At 37.5% G+C, this 22593-nt stretch overlaps 1 protein-coding gene across 2 annotated transcripts; it reads left to right on the top strand.

Moving 5' to 3' along the window:
* Nucleotides 1-1132: 1132 nt before the first annotated feature.
* Nucleotides 1133-21009, top strand: LOC129268210 (kinesin-like protein KIF18A). Of its 2 annotated transcripts, none has more exons than XM_064104783.1 (19): nucleotides 1133-1556; nucleotides 2663-2820; nucleotides 3437-3541; nucleotides 4440-4550; nucleotides 5648-5845; nucleotides 7082-7182; nucleotides 7765-7915; nucleotides 8356-8453; nucleotides 8790-8955; nucleotides 9706-9864; nucleotides 10349-10470; nucleotides 11048-11286; nucleotides 11803-11988; nucleotides 12654-13298; nucleotides 13660-13858; nucleotides 14457-14620; nucleotides 15831-15924; nucleotides 17490-17645; nucleotides 18512-21009. In XM_064104783.1, exons 1-19 carry the CDS (start codon nucleotides 1178-1180, stop codon nucleotides 18546-18548), a joined length of 3468 nt encoding a protein of 1155 aa, XP_063960853.1. In that variant the 5' UTR covers nucleotides 1133-1177; the 3' UTR covers nucleotides 18549-21009. The 2 variants fall into 2 exon arrangements, with proteins under 2 accessions (XP_063960853.1, XP_063960852.1); XM_064104782.1 differs by having other exon boundaries at nucleotides 15819-15924.
* Nucleotides 21010-22593: the final 1584 nt, after the last annotated feature.

Raw genomic sequence — 22593 nt, 5'->3', positions numbered from 1 at the left:
TGATATGTTGCCTTTGTTACCACAAAGTGCCACAATTTGTAACTGGTTTTAGAAAGCGAGTACATTTGTCCCCCGAGGGTTCGGATAGTGGAGAGGAGGGTAGCGGTAGTAAAGTGAAGCGGAGCCTGTAAACACTCGCCTGAGGTAGCAACGCTTCAGCATTAGTCAGTAACTTTAGGGGTGCTGGTCCGAAAATTGGGATTGTCCCAGAAAACAAGGATATTCTCATAAACAAGGACAAATATGTCTTGATATTAAATTGAGATTGTCCTTGTGTATGAATTAAGGGAACATTTTTTTTTTTCACTTACCCCTGCGGGACATAGACGGCAATTACGGAGATTGAGAGTGCTAAAATAGATTCAGTGACCACAATATCCCCCAGTTCACCATCTATTTTTCATGACTTGCCATCTTGTTATGAATGAAACCTGATATATGTTTACATTGACTAGCGGCCTCTAGCGCACTCATTGATCCAAGTCCTTTGGAAGCGCATAGAGACGTTATTTATAATGTGTTATGCGCTATACAAGAACTGTCTATTATTTATTTATTATTGATGTCGGCACTTGACAGGTGTGGAGAAATCTCTGAAAACTGGGACAATCCCAATTTTCTGACCAGCGCCTCTACTGTTAGTTAGAGATCTAGATTGCTGAAATGACCATCGCGGAGTTCAAATATCCCCCACCATATTGTAAGGATCTAGTATTATCATCTGTAATATATTTTTCTTCAAAGTAACATGGGCGCAAGCACGATCCAGGTCGCAATGGTTAGATACGTGATGGATATGATTATGCAAGCACTACTCTGTCACATATAGACTGATCTTTACATAAAAAATTATCACAGATAAAATTTAGAATACCACCTCTGATTTTTGTCATTTTGAATTCAAGCACCCTGTCCGATCCTACAGGTACATCTCGTGATCTGGGCCCTGAAATGTTTTGGCAGGAGAACAACAAAAAGAAGGTCAAACTGAGTTGGGGTCTTGGGGAACAAAACAATGCTATTGGTAGCATATTTTAGCCATAACTGTCTCACCAGTAAGTTTTGTATTTTTGCAAATTGAATCTCTCTCCATTCAGTATCTAGATCTACAACTTGTTTCCTTTTTTTGTCAATTTAAAAAAAGGACTTTTCAAGGAAAACATACTGATCCTGAGCCATGCGACCAAGGGCAGGTCGCCCTCAAGCAGGGAGACTGAATCATAATGGATCAACTTCCGATTCTCAGCAGCAGACCAACATCCGGGTCGTCATACGCATTCGTCCTGAAAACCAGCATGAAAGAGATGCACAGAATTCTCGTACTGTTGTCCGTCCACTCGATGAGAAGGTACTGGTCTTCGATCCGCAAGAGGAAGCATCGCCCTCGTACTTTCGTGGAAGACGTGTCCGGCAGCGCAATGGGATGCGGAGAAAGAACCGTGACAAGCAGTTTGCCTTTGATCACATTTTTGCAGCAGGAGCGTCGCAGGAGTATGTCTACGAAAACACCACAAAGTCTGTGGTAGACGGCGTTCTAAGTGGATACAATTGCTCTGGTAAGACTAAGAGTTACAAGAATGTGTTTATGGCACTGTTTCATGAAACTTAACATCCAATATTCATGTTTATATTCATTCATATTGGATTTACAAAGGATGAGATAATTAGGTCCTACATTAAAACACTTTTAAACTTTTTTTCTTAGTCTCTGATTGGCCAGATATCCTTCAAGTTACCATTATCATCCACTAGTGTATACTGAAAACTCTCCTCCGCTGTTTTGCAATCCATAACAATTAGAATTTTCTTCATATTTGTAGCTAGCTGGCCACAAACATTATTGAGCTGTCCAAGATTTTCTACAGTCAAAACGATTACCATGACCGACCTCAAGATCTGATAAGAACTGCTGTGATCACTACGATTATTTACACCATGATTTAATGTAGACCACGGTTTCAATCCCAGTGCAAATCGTGAATTAGATATTACCAATTTACCCAAAACTAATCTTCAGTTTCTTAAAGGACAAGTCTACCCCAACAAAAAGTTGATTTGAATAAAAAGAGAAAAATCCAACAAGCATAACACTGAAAATTTCATCAAAATCGGACGTGAAATAAGAAAGTTATGACATTTTAAAGTTTCGCTTAACTTCACAAAACAGTTATATGCACATCCTGGTCGGTATGCAAATGAGGAGACTGATGACGTCATCCACTCACTATTTCTTTTGTATTTTAGTATATGAAATGTGAAATATTCTAATTTTCCCCTCATTGTCAAGTGAAACAACGATTAATTTCTCCCTGAACTTATGGAATTAGCATTGTTTAATACTATATGGTTCAGTCAAGTTGGTCTTTATTGTCAAATCTGTAAAAAATGAAATATTGTATAATTCAAACAATAGAAAACAAAAGAAATAGTGAGTGATGGACATCATCGACCGACTCATCTGCATGTCACTGAGTTGTGCATATCACTGTTTTGTGAAAAATAAGGTAAACTTAAAAATGCCATAACTTTCTTATTCTACATCTGATTTTGATGAAATTTTCAGCGTTCTGCTATTTTGATTTTTCTCTATTTATTCAAATCAACATTTTTCTGGGGTGGACTTGACCTTTAAATTCAAATTCTTCTCTCTTGTGTGATACAGTGTTTGCTTACGGTGCGACCGGGGCAGGAAAGACGTTCACCATGTTGGGTGGCCCAAACCAACCTGGTATCATGTTCCTCACCGTCATGGAGCTCTACCAGAAGATTTCTAGTGAGAAATCAGAAAAGCTTTCTGATGTCGCAGTGTCGTATCTGGAGGTATGGTGTTTTTATTATAATTTGCATGTTTAGATTGGCTTTTATACATATATGATAATAAAAATAAATTAGCACTTTAATAGCACATCAGAACGACGTCTCTAAGTGCTTTCCCTTTGCTTTGCAAATATATTATTACCCCTGACCCTGTGTGGTTCTAGCTTGCCTGCACAGGATGTACATGTACATGTATGCACTCCCTTGGGAGCATTCGTACAAAAGTTTCCAAACTCAATTGCGCTAGGCATCCTACATAGACTTCTGCATTCTGATTGGTAACCATTTAACATCTGCGTGGATCTGGAAAGAGTCAAAGTGTGGATTGACTCCTTGCCAAATGATGTGAGGCTGCATTGTAATTTGAATACACAACTCCGATTACAATAGAAGGGTCTGAACCACTACACCACAATGTTTCATTCTCCATCTATTCCATGCACAGTGTTTGTCAGGAGAAAATGTGAAAACTGATTTTCATATCACGAGATTATCAAACTCAACGTCAGTTTTAAAGTTCTAAATGTGCAACTTATAAGCATACCAATGATATCTCATAAGGTTCACAAGACTACGAATCTCTAAACAGTAACACCATCAGTTGTTTATTTCTTGCTAGATCTACAATGAGACTGTGAAGGATCTGTTAGTACCATCAGGACCTCTGGCCATCAGAGAAGACCCTCAGAGGGGCGTGGTCGTCAGCGGACTCTCCTTACACAAGGTGAGAATATCCTCCAAATATGGCCTATACCAAGTTACACAACAATCTGTGATTGATTACAAATGTGAAAGAACATTTGTGATTTTTTTTTGTCATGGACCCCTAGTTGCAATTTCCTGATATTTTTGCTCATGCTGTGGCCCATAATGGCAGAAAGAGTTGCAATCAAACGAAACTCCACAAAGAAATCAATCCCAACTTCATTGCGAGCCAATCGGACGCCCATATCTAGGACTTGTCCTTGATTTTAATCTGATTCTTTCTGCAAAGGGACCTGCATCTGCCAACTGTTCTTGTGAAAAATAGAAATATGGCAAGAATACAAAAGGGTAACTAACATCCAAGAAATTCAGGATTCAGGGTCCAAAAGAGGAAAAGATCATAAGATGGGGCAAACAAGCATCGTTCATAATATTGATAGTAAACATATGCAAGCACTGAAATAATCTTGAATCTTATGTAGTCATTGATTGAAGTACACCTCATATTAGAATTTTGCATTCTCGCTGCATGAGAGCTGTTGATGAGCAATAAAGAAAAACAAAATATGGTCTTTTGAAGAAAAAAAATGCAAATTTCAATTGAAAGAGAAAGATTCAAATATAAGATGCACAGAATGGTGACATAACATTTGCTCCTGCGACAATTGCTCCGGGCTTTATTTCGTCTAAGATGTAGGGTTAGGGTTGCAATAGGGTTTTATGTTAGAGGTTTAGGATAGGGTATATTGTTCAATCCAGGGTTGAAGTTGGTCTTTTCCTTAGTGTGTGAAATTTACAGTGGAGCAATTGTCGCCGGAGCAAATGTCATGGAACCGTATAGAATATGTTTTTGTTTTTCTACATGTTGGTAGCACTTCTCTTCAGTTATTCATATCATGCTTCTTTTTATTTTACAGCCTAAGAATGCCAAGGAGTTGTTTAGCATGCTCGAGTATGGCAATACTCATCGGACCCAGCACCCAACCGATGCCAATGCACAGTCGTCAAGATCTCATGCGGTCTTCCAGGTAAATCATTACTAGATCAACATACATATAGCTTATGGCCAATTGGCAAACTTAAACTTATAGGCTTAGGTTTTTATTTTATGTGGTGGTTGCATGCAGATCTCATAATAAGCTTTTAGATGGGCAACAAATTTCTTTGAAAAAATGCCTTAGGAACACTCACAGTAATGGGGGAAATTTAAGGGCAGCAAGTTCGCTGAAGTGGGCACCCATAAATTTCTTTGAGTTAAAGATAAATTCCAGTTGTGGGAACGATCTCAAAATGACTTTTTACAGAATTTAATATAATGATCACCAAAGTGTCTGTTTGTATGAATAAAAAATATGTGCCAAAGGATTCTGGAAGAAATTGTGTAAATGCTGAGAAATAAGCAAAATAAGCGCGGATTCGGTCACTTCCATCGGGTCTTTATTCCAGCAATAATGATACACTGTCCCACGTGTGCCTATCTGTGTTGGCGATCTTCAGTGTGATCGTTTTTTCGCTAGATATAATGATTTCACAAAGTTCAGTTTATGTAACTGTACCAGATCTAGATCCACGATGATATATCAATACTTTTAATACCTTGGTTTTACAGACTTTCTCACGAAATCAGTGTTTTACTGCATCTACGTTTATTTAGCTTTAATGCAAGCACTATCCTGTAAATTTCAACACTTTCAAGACTCAGTGTTTATGTGCCTCTCATTCTTTCGGGTTCTCAAATGCATATGACGATCTGGAGCCCATTGCATGAAAGTTACCATTATGGTATTAACTTTGCCATCCAATGGTAACTACCATGGTAACGATGATCAACAGCCAATCAGAATATTGGATTTCATGCAAGTTACCATTGGATGGCAAAGTTACCATTATGGTAACTTTTATGCAATGGGTCCCAGGATGTCGGTCTGTTGCTTGGGATTGGATGTTGAGAATATGTGTAAGAAAATTGAAGAAAATATCAATGATATTTCCTATCAGCTTTGAAACAGCAAGTAAAGGACTAGTTTTTACATTTCATAATATTCTTGATAAAAAAAAACAAATTTTATGTATTTATTTATTCATTTATTTTATTAATTTTTTTTTGTTCTTCAATATATTGCAGGTGTTTGTTCGGCAACGTGACCGGACAGCAAACATCAGCACCAACGTGAGGGTGGCCAAGATGTCGCTCATTGATCTCGCGGGATCAGAGAGGGCAACGGTGACGACCAATCGTGGGGCTAGGTTTCGGGAAGGGGCGAATATCAATCGCTCACTTCTGGCACTTGGGAACTGCATCAATGCATTGGCAGATAGCAGGGTAGGTTTCTTTGCGGATGATGAGCATACAGGTGGACGGTCAGCCAGTCTGTTACAAATCTTGAGGATTGAACTTCTTTCTCAGTTTTTACCCAATGCTCACAGGACTTTGCACACACATTGGACTTTAACCCTAACTAGGCCGGGCTTTTTTTGGCTGTTCTGTGGCCGGGGGGGGGGGGGGGGGGGGGGGGGATGGTGATTCAACCCCCCCCCCCTGAGATCTCGGCCGCCGATAGCGCGAGCGCTGCAAAAATTTACACGCTGGTAGTGTGTGATGTAATCTACAAGGCTGTATGGTAAAATTTTCCAAAATAATGAGATTTTATTTTATATGAATTAATTATGCTAATTAATGCATATATCATACTTTTTGCTCTAATTCACTAAATAAAGCTCCTAGAATGCTTATTTTTGGTAAAAATATTCTTTGTAGCATTCTTAACCATCGCAATAGAAAAAAACTTCGGTTTGGAAATCAATTTCTTATGTATTTTATTGTTTTATGAATTTCTTATGTATTTCTTTGTTTTTCAACCTTTTGTTTTTCTATGTTTTTTTCACCAGATTTATTGCACAACCTTTTTGAAGCATAATTATGCTAAAATCAATAGATTTCAGCTGTTTAAAGTAAAAATAATCATATCTTTGATTGAGAAAACTCAATTTGCATTGACTTTGTACACAAAATCACGTTTTGGAATAATTTTTGGTCTGACATGCACTTACAAAATGTTGCGTAATTTCGGAACCGCGTACCCAGGCGTCGTAACTTTGGTCTCAAAAGATGCGCGAGACTTAAAAGTATAAAGTCTGTGAGTGGCGCGGTAAAAAAATTCCGGGCGGCGGAATGATCGCAGAAAATGTTGAGGGGGGGGGGGTTGATTCAACCCCCCGGCCTGTTTAGGGTTAAGTAAAGATGTGCAAGACCTGCTTCTGCATTGGCATGGCATGGCATATTATGGCAATTACTCAAGGACAAATCTTGCTGAGTCAAGTGTTGCCTCAGTTTTTGCCCAATGCTCATAGGCATGATACATGTTGGGTAATGCATTGCCTTGGCAGCAACATATTGTGCCAATAATTTCTGAGACATGCTCAAGTTTTTGCTTTGCTTGATATTAAGTGTATAATTCAACATAAATTTTATGTAAGCTTCAAGTTTGAAGCATGCCAAGTACCATTTTACAGACTGAAGTTTTATTTGTTTTAATTATGATTCTTCTTTCACAAACAGAATAAAGGCAAGCATGTACCGTACAGGAACAGCAAGCTAACTCGCCTATTGAAGGACTCCCTCGGTGGCAATTGCAAGACAGTCATGATTGCTGCTGTTAGGTATGTACATGTAAGCTAGTCAGGCTCTGAAAAAAAATAATAATGGCCATCAATTTGGTTCTGGTTGAATTGTTTGGGTTTTTTTTTTTTTTTGTGGGGGGGGGGGGGTTCCTTTTGAAACATGTACAAAAAAAGAACCCGGTAGTGAGCAAGAACTTTGTTTGTCCCCATCTCTTGTATCTTCTGGCAAGAAGTCTCTTTTATGAGGATACTTTCAACATCCTCTTGGTGTGTGAACAGAGAATAGATTTATCAATCTGAGTAGTTTGATATGTATATGCTTTCAGCCTCTTTATCAATATGAAGTTGAAGTTGAAAATTTATTTCAAAAAAATGCATACAAGATTGAAAAGACAAAATTATACATTTTGTGCCTACATGATATAGTAACACCCAAACACGTCTTTGGTACATAATATAGTAATACATCAAAATAAATAGAGACACATTTATTTTCAAAAAACATTATTCAATAAACTGACAATTCATTCAATGAGACTATTGGTAATTACGATTAAATGATAGTATTAGTAACAACAAAACATAAAGGGAGTGAAATGTCTCTCTTCTTGCACATTTCAGCCCCTCTAGTCTCTCTTATGAAGATACCTTCAACACGTTGAGGTATGCGGACAGGGCTAAGGAAATCAAGTCTAATCTACAGAAGAATGTCGTTAGCATGGACCTTCACATCACCAAGTATACCCAGATCATCCATGAACTAAGGATAGAGGTGAGGCTAAAAGAAGAAATTGTCTGCCATAAACCGATAAGCCCTTGTCTATCTGCCATTTTCATTTTTAATTCAAATTTGTGGGAGGAAATGTGCCGACCAACTCATACATTTTTCTTCTTTTTTTTTAATTTTTTTAAATGAAGTTGATAAATGGCAAAATTGTGGTAACAATGTCCAAATTGTAATAAGAGAGTACTTATGCCTGAACATTCCTCAATTTCCATATAAGAATTGATCTAGGACTAGGAGCTTTTTCATATTGTGCCTTTTTTTTTATTCATTATGCCAAATATATTTTAGGCATAAGGATGTTTTTATTAATTAGGAGAAATTCATGCATTACTGAATAGGATTCTTAACTGATTTATAGTTGTGGGCAATAACTTTACAATCATCCATTCTCATATATTTCTGAAATCTTATTCTTTTGATGCCAGGTTGCCGAATTGAAGGATAAACTACAGAAGCAGACAGGGGTTGCTACTGCAACGGTTGACCTGCCGGCAAGTGTACCAGATAACGAGCATGTACTTGGGTGAGTGAATCATCATCTTGGCATTGATTAGGGGGTGTTTTCATAAAACAGTTTATAAAGTTATGAATGACTTTAATGACCAGGCCATAGAAAACCAATTGCAGAGGATAGTGAGGCCTCTACCCAGAGCTGCCAATTAGTAGGAGTATATAGTAGAACAGAGTTTCGGCATTTACAGCATGGCATCTGCATTAGCGTCAAATAACGTTGATGTCAGTGGGCAGCTCGTGCCGTCCGCAGCGCGTACGTGTACAGGTTTCTGACAGCGCCCACTTGAATCCTGAGAACGCATACATTTAACTTTCTCTCTGTGCTTTTCCCCCTTGTTTTATTCAGTCTCCAGGTGGAGGTCCACAAGGTGTTCCAGGAGAGATCCAGCATACGCAAGGAGCTCCTGGAGCTAGAATCCTTCGACCGAGACCTCACTGCCAAGATCATGCGAAAGACCCTACTCGTGGAGAGAAATCGGGTCTTTCACGGCAAGACCACGTTAGGAGAGAAGGTAAAGCCTAAACTCTGTTTTTCAAAGAAAGTTTGTTTTATTACTTAGCTTTCTTTGTCCTTGGCCTAAAATTGCCTAGATTATGCAAAGTCCTTCTTTGTGGAGAGAAATCAGGTTTTCCATGGCGAAACTACATTAGGAGAGAAGGTACGGTCCAAACCCTGTTTTTCAAAAAAAAGTTTGTTTTGGGGGCAATTTCATGAAATTTCCTTTTTGTGCATTATAGACTACTCTTTATGGAATTGCCCTTTGTATTCACTTCACTTTCTTTTTGTGTGACCTACAATGTAACTGCCCAGATCATGTGAAAAACTACTAGGGATAAATCGAGTTTTGCTCGGCAAAACCATGTTAGAAGCGAGACAAAATCCAAACCCTGTTTTTCCAAAGAAAAATTTTGTGTTTGTGATACTTACCTACCTATTTTTGTCTATGACCTCACCGCCAAGATCATGCAAAAGACTATCTTCATGGAGAGAAATCAGGTTCCCCAATTGTTTCTTTTCTTTTAAACATAGAGACATTTAAATCGTCATTACAGCTGGCATGCGACTCTATACAAAAGTAAAAAAAAATCTTGACAGATTTAGAAATTAAGAAAACATTCTTTCCGATAAGAAAAGGGAACATTCTAGATAAAATGTCTTCTTTTAAATATCTATTTCAAGAGGTATCTCTCTAATGGGTATATGGTTGAAAGTTGATTATTCATGAATTTTGATTTTTTTTTTCCCCCTCTCTTGATTTTAGACAATATCCAAGTTGGACCGTGCAATCGCCGCAGCTACGAGTCGTCAGGAGCGCGTGAGGACTCGTAAAGTCGGCGTGGAGCAGAGGATGAAGGATAATGAAGGTGTTCTCGAGAGGCTCTCAGGAGTGATGCGGGGGAGCGACGGTACCATGCCACAGGTAATTAAACCCTTTAATGGGGGGGGGGGGGGTTGAGCCAAAGATAGGTACATACAAAAAAAAAAATTTCTTTGTGGCTTTGGGGCACCGTCCAGTTGATTGTTGCAATTGATTCCACATATTAATCTGTAATTGATCGTATCAGTATTAGGGGGTGTTGCAAGAAAATATTTGCAATCAATTGCAAATATTCTGTTGCAATTTTACCACTGATAGATCAACGTAAGCTGTAGCAAATCAGATAGAACTTCTTGTTTCAAGGAGCAAATTAGCAATCAATCACTAATTTGTAATTAACTGCAAGACATATGATTGATTTAGGGACCAAAATTAGACTTGCAATTGATCGCAAGTTTCTTGCAACACCCCATGAGATTAATTTGTCAATCGCGATGCTATGTGTTAGTGGTGTCACAGTTTTTTACTCTGTTTCTCTTTTCTTATTGTGTGTGTGAATTTTTTTATCTTATTTTTTTTAATATAGATTTTGAAGGACACCTTACATATGAGGCATTTGGAGATTGAGGTAAAAGATGGTCGAAGGCAGGCCAAGCATCTGAGAAAGTTTGCACGGAATCAGGAGAGTCATATCAAATCTTCGGAAAAGTAAGAAAAAGAAGTTTGTGAGTTATCTGTAGGGGAAAACGTTGGTTTCAAGAGTCAAGATTTTATGGTCATAAAATTAAAGCAATGTTTGTAAAAAGAAAAAAAGGAAAAAAAAGAACTATACAGGCTTATCACCACAGTAATACTTCATTTTATTATGTGATTTGAAGCATTCTACCATCGTTGGTCCCTCTTGTTTTTCATCTTTAAAGTGAAAGAAGATTAAAAACCAACCATTGATTTTCTGTGTCATCTATTAAAAGCTAATGCTGAATCTGGGGTCCGTTGCAGAAAGAGTTGCTTTTAAACGCAAGTCAAAACACCAATCGCAAGTCCCAAATGCATGCTGTTGATTGGTAGAAATCAAGTTATGCATGATTTTAAAAGTTGCGAATGATTGCAACTCTTTCTGCAACAGGCCCTTTATCAAAATGTTTCGCAGTCATTGCTACCTGTCAGATCAAGGGCTGTGATTCCTAAAGATTCGCAATCATGTAGATATGGTTTACCATCAATTGCAAATGTAATTTACAATCCATCACAATGCTGATCATTTATTTTTTATGGCATTATCCAGGCTTATGCTGAACCTGATCACAGCGTTTCGCAGTCAGTACTACCTGATCAAGGGCTCGGGGTTCCTGACCCCCGACCTCGTCGAGCAGTTTGAATCAATCCAGAAGCAGGTCGAAGGTGAGAGAGAGGTCATGTGGGCCGACCAGAGTCTCAACGAAGGATCGGAGGAGCCGGGAGTCGACGACTTCAACAGGTTGCTCAACCTGCCTGTATTGAGCTGTGTCCAGATTACCCCAAGAGGTTTGTTCTATGTTGCCTCAAGCATCCTTTCAGACGTGAAAAATATCAATAAATCAATAAATTTTTTTCAAGTTCTTATATAGCGCGTATTACTATTTTTACATCTCTTCGCGATTTCAAAGGGACTTGGATGATACTACCCTTGCCTTGGCCCTGCTAGCCTTTTATAGCACATTTTTAACCAATCAAATGTGCGCATATGGGGTTTGTGTTTATGTCTTTTTGATTGCGCACCTAATTTTGGTTCTGGCATGTTCTTTTCCATAACGTTGCATAATTCTGGAACTGCGTAATCAGGGTTCGTAACTTTGGTCTTAAAAGATGCGCAAGACTTAAAAGTAAAAAGCCAGCAAGCGGGTCAGTTGGAAATATTTGCCTGGCAGAAATAGTTTGGGTAAATGTTTGGGGGGGGGGGGATTGATTAACAACACCCCTGCCATTTTCGGGTTAAAACACTAAAAATAAAGGTTGTTAATGTTATTTTGCCCTTTTCTTTATTTTTCTCTTCTCTTTTAGCACCTATCCCAAAAAGATCTGTGAAAACACCGAATTCTGATACCAAGAAACCAACAGCCACGCCTTGCCAATCTATGCCTATCCGTCGGCTTTCCTACGCCGGAGTCTGTCAGACTATGGTGGGCATTACACCCACAGCTAATGGGAGAGCGCTTAGGATACCTGATTCTGATGGCCAAAACATCGGTATGATGATATTGACCTGTTATAATGTTCAGCTCATGTTGTTTTAAAAACTATTCATCATCCACAGTGACGGATCCAGACGGGGTCACAAGGGAAGCAAACCCCTTATTTTGTTCTTTTTCAATTCAATTCATTTAGTTTCAATTTTGATAGAAATGTTCAGGGAAGTACCTTATGCATTTTTTTTTTTTTTGAGAATCACACATTGAACATATTGATAAAGCTAAATCTAAGAATATAGTCATCTGCACTGTCTTTTTTTAATTTGCTCTTAGCGCCACCTCTTTTTCAAAGTCCTGGATCAGCAACTGAACTAGTATCCTTTGAAATTATTCTGTTTTATTAATTTTTTATTTATTTTCTTTATATTTTATCATTTTTTATGTAGCATTTTCACATGATCTTGTATACTAATATATGCATTGTATTCTAGAGCTTTCAGAGGTATTTGAAAAATGAAATATGTAGATTCAAGACTTTATTCCCTCATATAATTTAAATGTGCTCTTAATCAATATCGTTTCATATCGCTTCCAGAGTTTTCAGAGCTATTTCAGAAATTAAATATGTAGAGATTCAAGACTTTATTCCATTATATTTATTCTATTATAAGTTGAATTTGCTCTTAATCAGTATTTTATTATGTTGTATTAATTTTCTTCTAGGTCAAGCCCAAAGGATTGCAACACCATGCAACAGGGAGGATCCCAACAAACCCCAGAGAATTGTCACACCTCAGAAAATGACCAAGAGTCCATCCGGCTCTGCCCAGCGTATCCCTTCATACAACAGAGATGAAATTAATCTCCCGCAACGGGTCCCAACACCACAGAAGTCAAGATCTCCTTTTACTTCGGCGGAAGCCTTAACGGCGGCTACCTCTCGGACGTTGCCTTCCCCAGCAGAAGTGGAACAGTCCTGCTCACCAGTGACTCACCCTGCATCGGAAGACTCCACTTGTAGCAGAGTAGGGGGTGACAGCATTACAAGCCCGGATGTTTTGAGGACTAATACATCAGACAATGTGGACATGGATGGTGTTGTGCCCCTCCCAATTACACCACAAACGAATGAAAATCCTACCCAAGAAACAATGGAACATGCCAAAACAGTGGTTAAAAAATCAGCCGACACGCCTGTCTGTGAGTCGTTGCCAGTGAAACCTATTGTTGGAGGAAACACTGTCATAAAGATCCCTGCAGAAAGGACCAGTGGACCAGTCCATTCTCTTGAAGGGGTTGCCAGGACGATTTCATTCGATGAGGAAGGACAATCAAATTCTCACCGTACGAACACGACTCCGGTAACTGGTAAGTTTGTGGATAAAAGTTTATCTGAATTATATAAGTGCAACAATCACAGAATGAGTCTGAACGGAATCCGACAAAGGGTTCAAATGTAAGGCCTGTATACTGAACTACACTGTAAAGTTTGATGTAGACTCTGGTCTAAAGATGTGGTTTTTAGCAAATAGTGGTAAAAACCTCAAACAGTAAAGATTTTATTTCATCTTGGTGCTCACTTTCATCATTACTTTTTCGAGAAATGATGTATGAAATAGATTTTTCAAAATCCCTTTCGATAATGATGTCCATGTTTTTATTGTGTTTTTAAAATGTATATTTCTTTTTTTCTTCTTCCTATCTCTTCATGGTGGGCATGTACGTGTAGGGCAAAAGATGACGTACGCTCAGGTTGCCAGCTCACCGGTTCTTCAACCCACCCGCCTTCCCTTCGGTGAACTCTCAAACTCTCCCCGCATCAGCAGTGCGCCCTCTCCTGACAAGAAGCCCGCAGGTTTCAACGAATCGTTTACAATCCACAAGGGCGTCTTACAGGAGAACTTCAGGAAGGATGCTCAGCATAAGGGGTGAGTTCTGTTGCTACATGAAATGCACCTTTTTTGAGAAAATATAGATGGAATTTTTGGTCCGAATTTGGATGAGCAGTTACTATTTTTACTGAAAATAGTAATACCGTTTGTCCAACCGAGGAAGGATATCTCCCTCCATACTATCCAAAAAAATGCCTGGGGGCCGTTTCATAAAGCTGTTCGTAAGTTAAGAGCGACTTTAAGAACGACTGGTGATCCTAATTACGCGCTAAACCATCTCCAATGAATATGCCATTTACCATTAGAAAGGATCACCAGTCGTTCTTAAAGTCGCTCTTATCTTACGAACAGCTTTATGAAACACCCACCTGGTATTATAATGCATACTAGCTGTAGAATTCTTTTAAAAACATTTAATTCATATAATAGAATATTCCCCAAAATTAGAAAAAACTGACATACGTTTGCTCAATCGCACATCATTCTACAATCCATTTGATGAATTTTCAGCATTATGGTTTTGTTCTTTTCTTCTTTATCCAAATCAACCTTTTATGAGGTTGACTTTTCCTTTTAATGCATAAACATTGCTTATCATTAAAAACAACTGACATTTTTCTACATGAATTTACAGATTTAATAGGAGGGAGACGTTCGCTGGCAGACCGTCATTACAACATCAACGTAGCAAATCGCACGGTCATCTAACTGGAAGCTCCGGTCAGTCGGTCAACAGGGCGATACATGCAGACACCCTCAAGAAATATGGAATGCCCTCTATGGCTGACACAGCATCAGGTATGTAAGAGGATCGCACGAGGGTAGGAAATAATTTTTAGTTTTTAGGGGCTATTTTTTGTCCACATTGGGGCGATTGATGAATTTGGGGGGCTATTTTCTTTCATTTCCAGGGCTGGTTTTTGTACATCAAGCAATTATGCGGTACAAGCAAATCTCAACCTGTCATGTGTAGAATATCGATTTTCAAAGTGTTAAATGTAGTTTGTGACAGATCTTGAGGCGACTCTTGAAGCGATGTTTGGCCCAAAGCATGCACTATGGGGAATTTTAGAGGCGATTTGGGCTGTTATGAGACCAAAATCGCTCTTATGCATTTATTTCCTACGTTGGATCGCACCTTTTAGTGTGGTAGCATAGGTTCGTGCTGAGCCCCTTGATTGCAAACATGTATTGGTATGAGAAGTTGATGAATGGATATTGCTGCAGTGACCTTTCCATATTGGCACAAGAAGAATTCATAACATAAGACATTCAAACCCCAGAAAACTTAATTGGCCCCTTTTCTTCTGTGTCCGTCAAATGCAGAACACACAGTGGAACTGACCCTGCCAATTTTTTCACCTTTGATCCACTCAGTTTTTACGAAAATTACAAAGAGTATTCATTACAGTAACCACATATAGCATTTATGAGGCGCCGATTATCTCTTTGCCTATTCAATGGTGACTATACATTACCCCATCTGTAGCACCAGCTGCTAAAGGTGCTTGGTGCATTCATGCAAGGAATTAATCCTGCCTGGGACCCATTCACCTCACCTGGGTTGAGTGCAGCACAATGTGGGTAAATTTTTTGCTGAAGGTAAGGAAAACATCTATGCTAAGGCTGGACAGATTTAGTGAAACCCTACTTTGACTATAATAATGATAATAATATGGTCCACTTATAAAGCGCAGCTACTATAATTGCATATTCTCTACTGCTCTTGTCTTGATACTTGGTTTCATACTTTTACCCCGGCTGTAGCTGAGCCGCCATATAGGCGCTAAAGCATTCAAGGAATTCACCTCACCTGTGTCGAGTGCAGCACAATGTGGGTAAATTTATTGCTGAAAGAAAAAAGGCCATGGCTGGAATTCTAACCCACGTCCCTCTGATTGAAAGACGAGTGTCGTAACCACTAGACCACGATACCCCACAAGGGACTGACAACTTGCAACAGATTAATGATTGTTTCCCACCATTGTTTTTAAAGATCTTGTTGTAGTTGGTGTTACCAAGCCTATCCCAGCCTATATGTCTATGACCAAAGCAGCAGCTAATAAGAGAAGGCTCAATACTGGAAGCCAAGTCAGCCAACGGTAAGAGATATTTGACCACCCTCTTTTTTGTATTCATTTGACCATTTAAAGCATATTTCATGATTGAAATCATTAAAGGTCAAGTCCACCCCGGAAAACTGTTAATTTGAATAAATAGAGAAAAATCAAACTAGCATAACGCTGAACATTTCATAAAAATCTGATTTAAAATAAGAAAGTTATGACATTTTAAAGTTTCGCTTATTTTTCACAAAACAGTGATGTGACATGCAAATGAGACAGTCAATGATATCCCTCACTCACTATTTCTTTTGTTTTTTATTTTTTTAATTAAATGTATACAATATTTCATTTTTTACAGATTTGACAAGAAGGACCAACTTGACTGAACCATATAGTTTTAAACAATGTTAGTTCCACATGTTCAGGGAGGGATTAATCATTGTTATACTTGATAATGAGGAGAAAATTAGAATATTTCATATTTCATATAATAAAATACAAAAGAAATAGTGTGTGGATGATGTCATCAGTCTCCTCATTTGCATACCGAACAGGATGTGCATAAAACTGTTTTGTGAAATTAAGCGAAACTTTGAAATGTCATAACTTATTTTATATCCGATTTTGATGAAATTTTCAGTGTTATGTTTGTTGGATTTTTCTCTTTTTATTCAAATCAACTTTTTGTTGGGGTGGACTTGTCCTTTAATTTAGCTTTTATGTTGCGCTTTTCTGTACTAACATGCTAAAGGCTTTTTACAATCTAAAATAAAGGATGATTCTGCTTTGCAAGTGTTTATGATATGTGTCCTTATGTACTCTATGTTTATATATTCACATTCATTCACATGCATATTATATAGCCTAAATTGGTTATTATGTGCAGGATTGTAGGATATTAAATTATATTACATAGGTTATGTAGATTCGAATCAGTGATAGGTCAATACGCCATCACGTGACCATAGCTGCGAGGATCGCATTTGTTATATTCTGGGTTTTGACGTCACCTCAGTAGATATAACTGCGTTGTATTGTCAATTGCGGCGTTATATTCACTAAGGTGACGTCACTCGCTGCTTACAAGTTGCGTAATCAGGTAGTTTGATGTACGCGCTAGTGTTAACGCGTCGATTGCATGAAGAATGCGCTTGATGTATTTTCAAAATAGTTTCTATTATGACGTAGATGGATCAGAGCTGTAGCAAGAATTTCCGGTTGGAGCAAGATGATGAATGTAATCTCTGATGGCGAATCCACATAGACTATATAATATAACAGATATTGCCTGGTCTATCGTTTCGGGCAAAATATAATCCCTTGGGAAAAATATAACTCCGTCGGGGAGAGGAAATGTTGTATTCAAACTCTAGGTAGGCAATATCTGTATAATATTATTCATTCATCAATTCTATTGTTTCATGAAAAATGTATTGTCAATACAATTTGTCACACCCGAATATGCAAAACCTAGGGAATATACATCATATTTTAAGCCCAGTCATATATCTCTGGCTCCAAGAGATTTGACTGAGGCAGATTCTGCTATTATCCTTAACATGCTTCCACCCATCCTAAAATTAATAAATTCTCTATTTCAGCTCGTACTCTCAAAGCAGCAAAGAAAACCATTTCCCCACCAACAGAGGGCGCTCTACATTCAGTTCTTCTGGTTCCTTGCAGAACAGCAACAGGACTGGCCTTGCCAGAGCATTTAGTGTAGGAAACCTGCATCAAACAACAAGGAATGTCAATAGGTAAGTTTGAAGGAATACACACTTTATTTCGTAGCTCAGAATGGGTCCATGCGGTGCATCCTAACCAATATAGTTACAATTTTGTGTTTTTCAAGTGTTGAGTTCTAAAGTTAAGTTCCCTTTTTGTTGTGAAGACTTTGGTTGATATCATTTACAAGTAAATGAAATGAATAAAAAAAATTAGTAGAATAAATAATAAAACTAAATACCGGTATATACTTCCACAAAAAAAGCATATTCTCTTGAATAGACTGTTAAATAGAACATTCTGCAAGCTCTTTTATGAATGCTCTCCTGAACTCAAGTAAGGCTTGAGATGGGGGCGGGAGGAGTATAACTGATTTTAGTTTGATTTTTCACCCATTTTGGGAGACCAAATTAATGACATCTGGAAATACAGTTTTAGAGTAATGTATAGTTTATACATATATGTGCCGGATTAGAAGCAAATATTTTGGAAAACCTGGATTTCACAGCTCTGCATATCTAGAGGGTTTACCTCTTTTTCCTCCAATGAGTCTGAAATGTTCCCATGGGCCTTATTGAAACATTAAGCCCGGCAGCATTGTGAGCAACAATAACTAATAGAGGAGGAGGAGGAGGATGATGATGGTGATGAACTGATGATGATAATGATGGTGACGATGATGATGGTGATGATGATGATGATGATGACGATGATGGTGACGATGATGATTGTGATGACGATGATGATGGTGATGTATGTTGATAATGACGATGGTTTTGGTGGTGATGATGATGAGGATGATGATGATGGAAGTGGCAATGATGATGACTGACAATAATAATGACGGTGATGATTTGATAATGAATTTTTAAAAATCTTGTTCTCTGTTTTGTTTCAGGAGCACTCACCGGAATCAGTCAAACTGGAATCTTTGAAGTTGTTTTCATCATGTCTATCAAAAAAGTCCTTGAAAACAATCTACCCTGATGGTCCTGAAAATATAAAATAATGATACTTATTCTATAAACATCCATTATTTATCTGTGACAGAGAGTAGATTGTGGGATGTCATGTTAAGTGCTGACTGGTGTTAGTGTTGAGCCAATTTTTCCATCAGCATAATGCCAAAGAAACCAAGACTGGTCGTGGGACAGGTCTTGGTGTTGAGCTACTTGTATCAATATTGTGATTTTTACCATCTTCGTAAATTCACATTAGGTGTTGAAGGTCGAGAAGGCATTAAAAATTGTGCTTCCAACGCCGGCATTAAGACTTGATTCGGGATAGGTCTCATTTGGTGTTGTGCTACATTTATCAATAATGTGATTTCTAATTTGTGCTTCCAACACCTGGATCCTATTTCATAAAGACTTGTTAATGCAATATTTCTATAACAAATTTACTATCAACCAATCACATTGAAGGATTTCAGTAGCTTTTAACTGTTATTGAAAAATTGTTATTACAAGAGGTTTCATGAAAAGGAGCCCAGTACTAACAACAAACTTGAAATCACCCAATGACCTTGGTTTATTAGAACCCACAGGAAGGGAAAGCATGGGGATGGGAGAAAGGTTAGATGTGGTGGTAAAAAGCCAGACTTAGATCAATCAAATTATTTTTAAAAAATAGCACATTTTTTTTTTTCTGAGAGTTTGTCATTATCTTGTTAGAACTTTGGTAGAGTTTGTGTTTCTAACGTTTAGTAACATTCAGTGACTCCATTGTCTCACAACTTGAAATGGGAAAATGTTCCATAGCTTTTTGAACTAGCTAGGCTTAGAGAAATCAAAGTTTGTGTAAAAAAAAATATCCCAAATTATCCCATGAGTCAGTTGCAATTAGTTTTTTTTTTTAATATGTGAAAATTGTGAAATTTGCTTTACAAATTTATTCATTGGGTATTAGAAAGCTACAGATAGAGATTATTTCATGAAATTTCCAACCCATTCTATGCTAGAGACGGTGGCGGATCCAGGAAGGGGCACATCCGTCCCTTGTCCCCCCCACCTTCCCCCTTAAGACCTTTGGGGGGGGGGCTTGTTAATTTTTTTTCTGTTCAAAAAAGGAAAATTTCTGGATCTGCCCCTGGCTTGAGAAGGTCCTTTATGTAAAAAAACAAGAATACACAGATATTTTGCTGAAGAGGTAAAGATATTTAGATATTTTTATTTTATGTAATTCACATTACTGATTCAGGGCACACACATTTGTATAATTAATAGCTACATGCACTTTGGAGGGATTTACCAAGAGATAGCCTTTGAATCAGGGTCCTGTATACCATATTTTTCTTTCACATGTAAATAAAACAAAGATACACAGATATTTTTCGCTGAAGAGGTTTAGATATTTTTTTTTTATATCCTTCACATTACTGTTTCAGGGCACACACATTCATAATAGTGGCATGCGCTTTGGAGGGATTTACCAAGAGGTAGCCTTTGAATCGGGGTCCTGTATACCATTTTTTTTCTTTCACATGGGCAATCATGGGAGAGTGTATATGTTATTCAAATGTCACAACTAACAAACAAAAGATAACTAATGAATTCACTGCAGTATTTTTAAATCTATTACCATACTAATGTGGCCTTGAGACGTATTGTGGCTATTGCTCTCTACGGTGATGAAAATACTTGTGGAAAATTATAATTCAATTTTCAAGTCTTTACTTCACATTCTATGTAATTTCCTTCAATTGTGTATGCAAATCTATAATTACTAGAAATGATTTTGTTGAAGTTTAAAGGGCCAGTATCTTTTGAATGCTAATATTCCAATTTACTGAATTCGGATTAATCTATTTGCAAACACAGGATTATGCTGGAATGGGAAATTGATTAATGCTAATTATGGAGTCTGGGAGACTTATTTTATCATATTTGTTTGGGGGTTGGGTATTTTTTCTTATAAATCATTGTGAATTCACCTGAAAAGAAAAGAAAATAATTATCACATCACACAAGAGAAAAAAAATCTTTCTCTCTTTCTTTCACTTTCTGGTAAAATGGTATCATATTTTGGCACCTTTTTCAGAATCAGGTAAACTTTAAAATCATGAATAGTTTGCAATGCATTATGTAATCATTTTCACTGTTCGAAGATTAACTTTGTTTTGTTTATTTGTTTTTTGTTTATTTGCTATTGTTAATCAATGTGTAAAGTTTCATTCAATGCTATGGCTAAATGTAGAGTAAGTTTTAGAGTAAATTTTAAGATGGAAGGCTCACATATAGTGTATATAGAGAATATATTATTGTATTATTATGTTCTTTTGGTGTACATATTTTTATATATATATGAATTAATTTGTATTTTCTGTCAATTATCATGCCTTAATTGTAAGCAATATGCACCTGTTGATATCAAATAAAAGCTATTTGCAGTAAGAAATTTTATTGTGTTGTGGTTGTACTTTAATGTACAGTTTGTTTATTTGGTCATTTAGTATTAGGATAAATTAAAACGTGTCCCAAAGCAGTGATATATGACTCATTAATGGGACTCGAAGCTCTGACAATTGGGCTGCAAATTCATAGTTAGGGTATGGTATTTAACCCTAATTCTCCCGGGGGGGGGGCCATAATGGCCCCCCCCTCGACAATTTTCGCGATATATCTGCTGCGCGAAATTTTTTGACCTCGCCGCTCACTGACTTTTTACTTTCAAGTCTCGCGCAAATTTTGAGACCAAATTTGTGACGCCTGGGTACGCGGTTACGACATTACGCAACATTATGTAAGTGCATGTCAGACCCAAAATTGCTCATAAACGTGATTTCATGTACAAATCCAATGCAAATTGTGTATTTAGCCAAAATTCATAAATGTATCATTATTTCTACTTTTACTGTTTAAACTGAATTAATTTTGCCTTGTTTATGATCAGAATTAAGTCTGGAACGATTTCCATTGAAAAAACAATAAAAAACAAAAAGTAAAAAAACAAAGAAATACATAAGAAATTCATAAAACAATAAAATACATAAGAAATTTATTTCCGAACCAAAGTTTTTTTGAATTGTGATTGTTAAGAATGCTACAAAGAATATTTTTTCCAAAAATTAGCATTCTAGGAGCTTTATTTAGTGAATTAGAGGAAAAAGTATGATTTATGCATAAATTAGCATAATTAATTCATATAAAATAAAATCTCATTATTTTGGAAAATTTTACCATACAGCCTTGTAGATTACATCGCCCACTACCAGCGTGCAAATTTTTGCGTCGCTCGCGCGATCGGCGGCCGAGATCTTAGGGGGGGGGGGGCCATAATGGCCCCCCCCCCCCCCGGGAATGACAAAAATCAAAATACCCCGGGAGATTTAGGGTTAATCTTAAAGGATTTTTGTAATAGTTAGGGTTTGGTATTTAATCTTATAGGATTTTTGTGCCAAAATGTTTTTTTTTCTTCAATATTCTCATTTTGTAAAAAAAATGATGGGGTTAAAATTTTGAACACCTTGATACTGTGATCTCCATTATGCAAACTTTTTTCACCAATTGCATCAGAAAGCTGAGAGAAATGTGAAATAAACAATATGAATTTCCGCCACTCTTCATCCATATATTATATGGAGCCTAATCTTGGAAGTATTATAGCCTCTATTTGAAAAACAGTGTTGATTAAAGTTATTTTTAAGTGGAGAGGGGCAGTTGTCACATGGTCCCTTGTTAAGTAGTAAGTCCATGGATGTAATAATATGTCCTATTCACGCACATACAATTTGAAAGTGAAGAGAAATAAATAAAAAAAATTGAATGAGATATCAGCCCCCACCATGATGAAGAATTTCAGGGATTGAGCAAAAAAAGGGAAAGCTGAAAATGAAATGCACTATATATTCTGGAAAGGAGAGAGCGGGGGGAGGGGGGGCTGCTGTTGAGATTGAGTCTGAGAGGGAAAATAGCTAGAATGGGGTCTGAGGCTTGCCTCGGAATGAAAGTGCCTCTCCCGAGTTATAAATTGCAGGGAAAG

Source organism: Lytechinus pictus, chromosome 9, assembly GCF_037042905.1.
Source record: "Lytechinus pictus isolate F3 Inbred chromosome 9, Lp3.0, whole genome shotgun sequence".
NCBI lineage: Eukaryota > Metazoa > Echinodermata > Echinoidea > Temnopleuroida > Toxopneustidae > Lytechinus > Lytechinus pictus.
The sequence above is the reverse complement of the archived record's forward strand: the minus strand, read 5'-3'. Positions and strand labels throughout refer to the sequence as shown.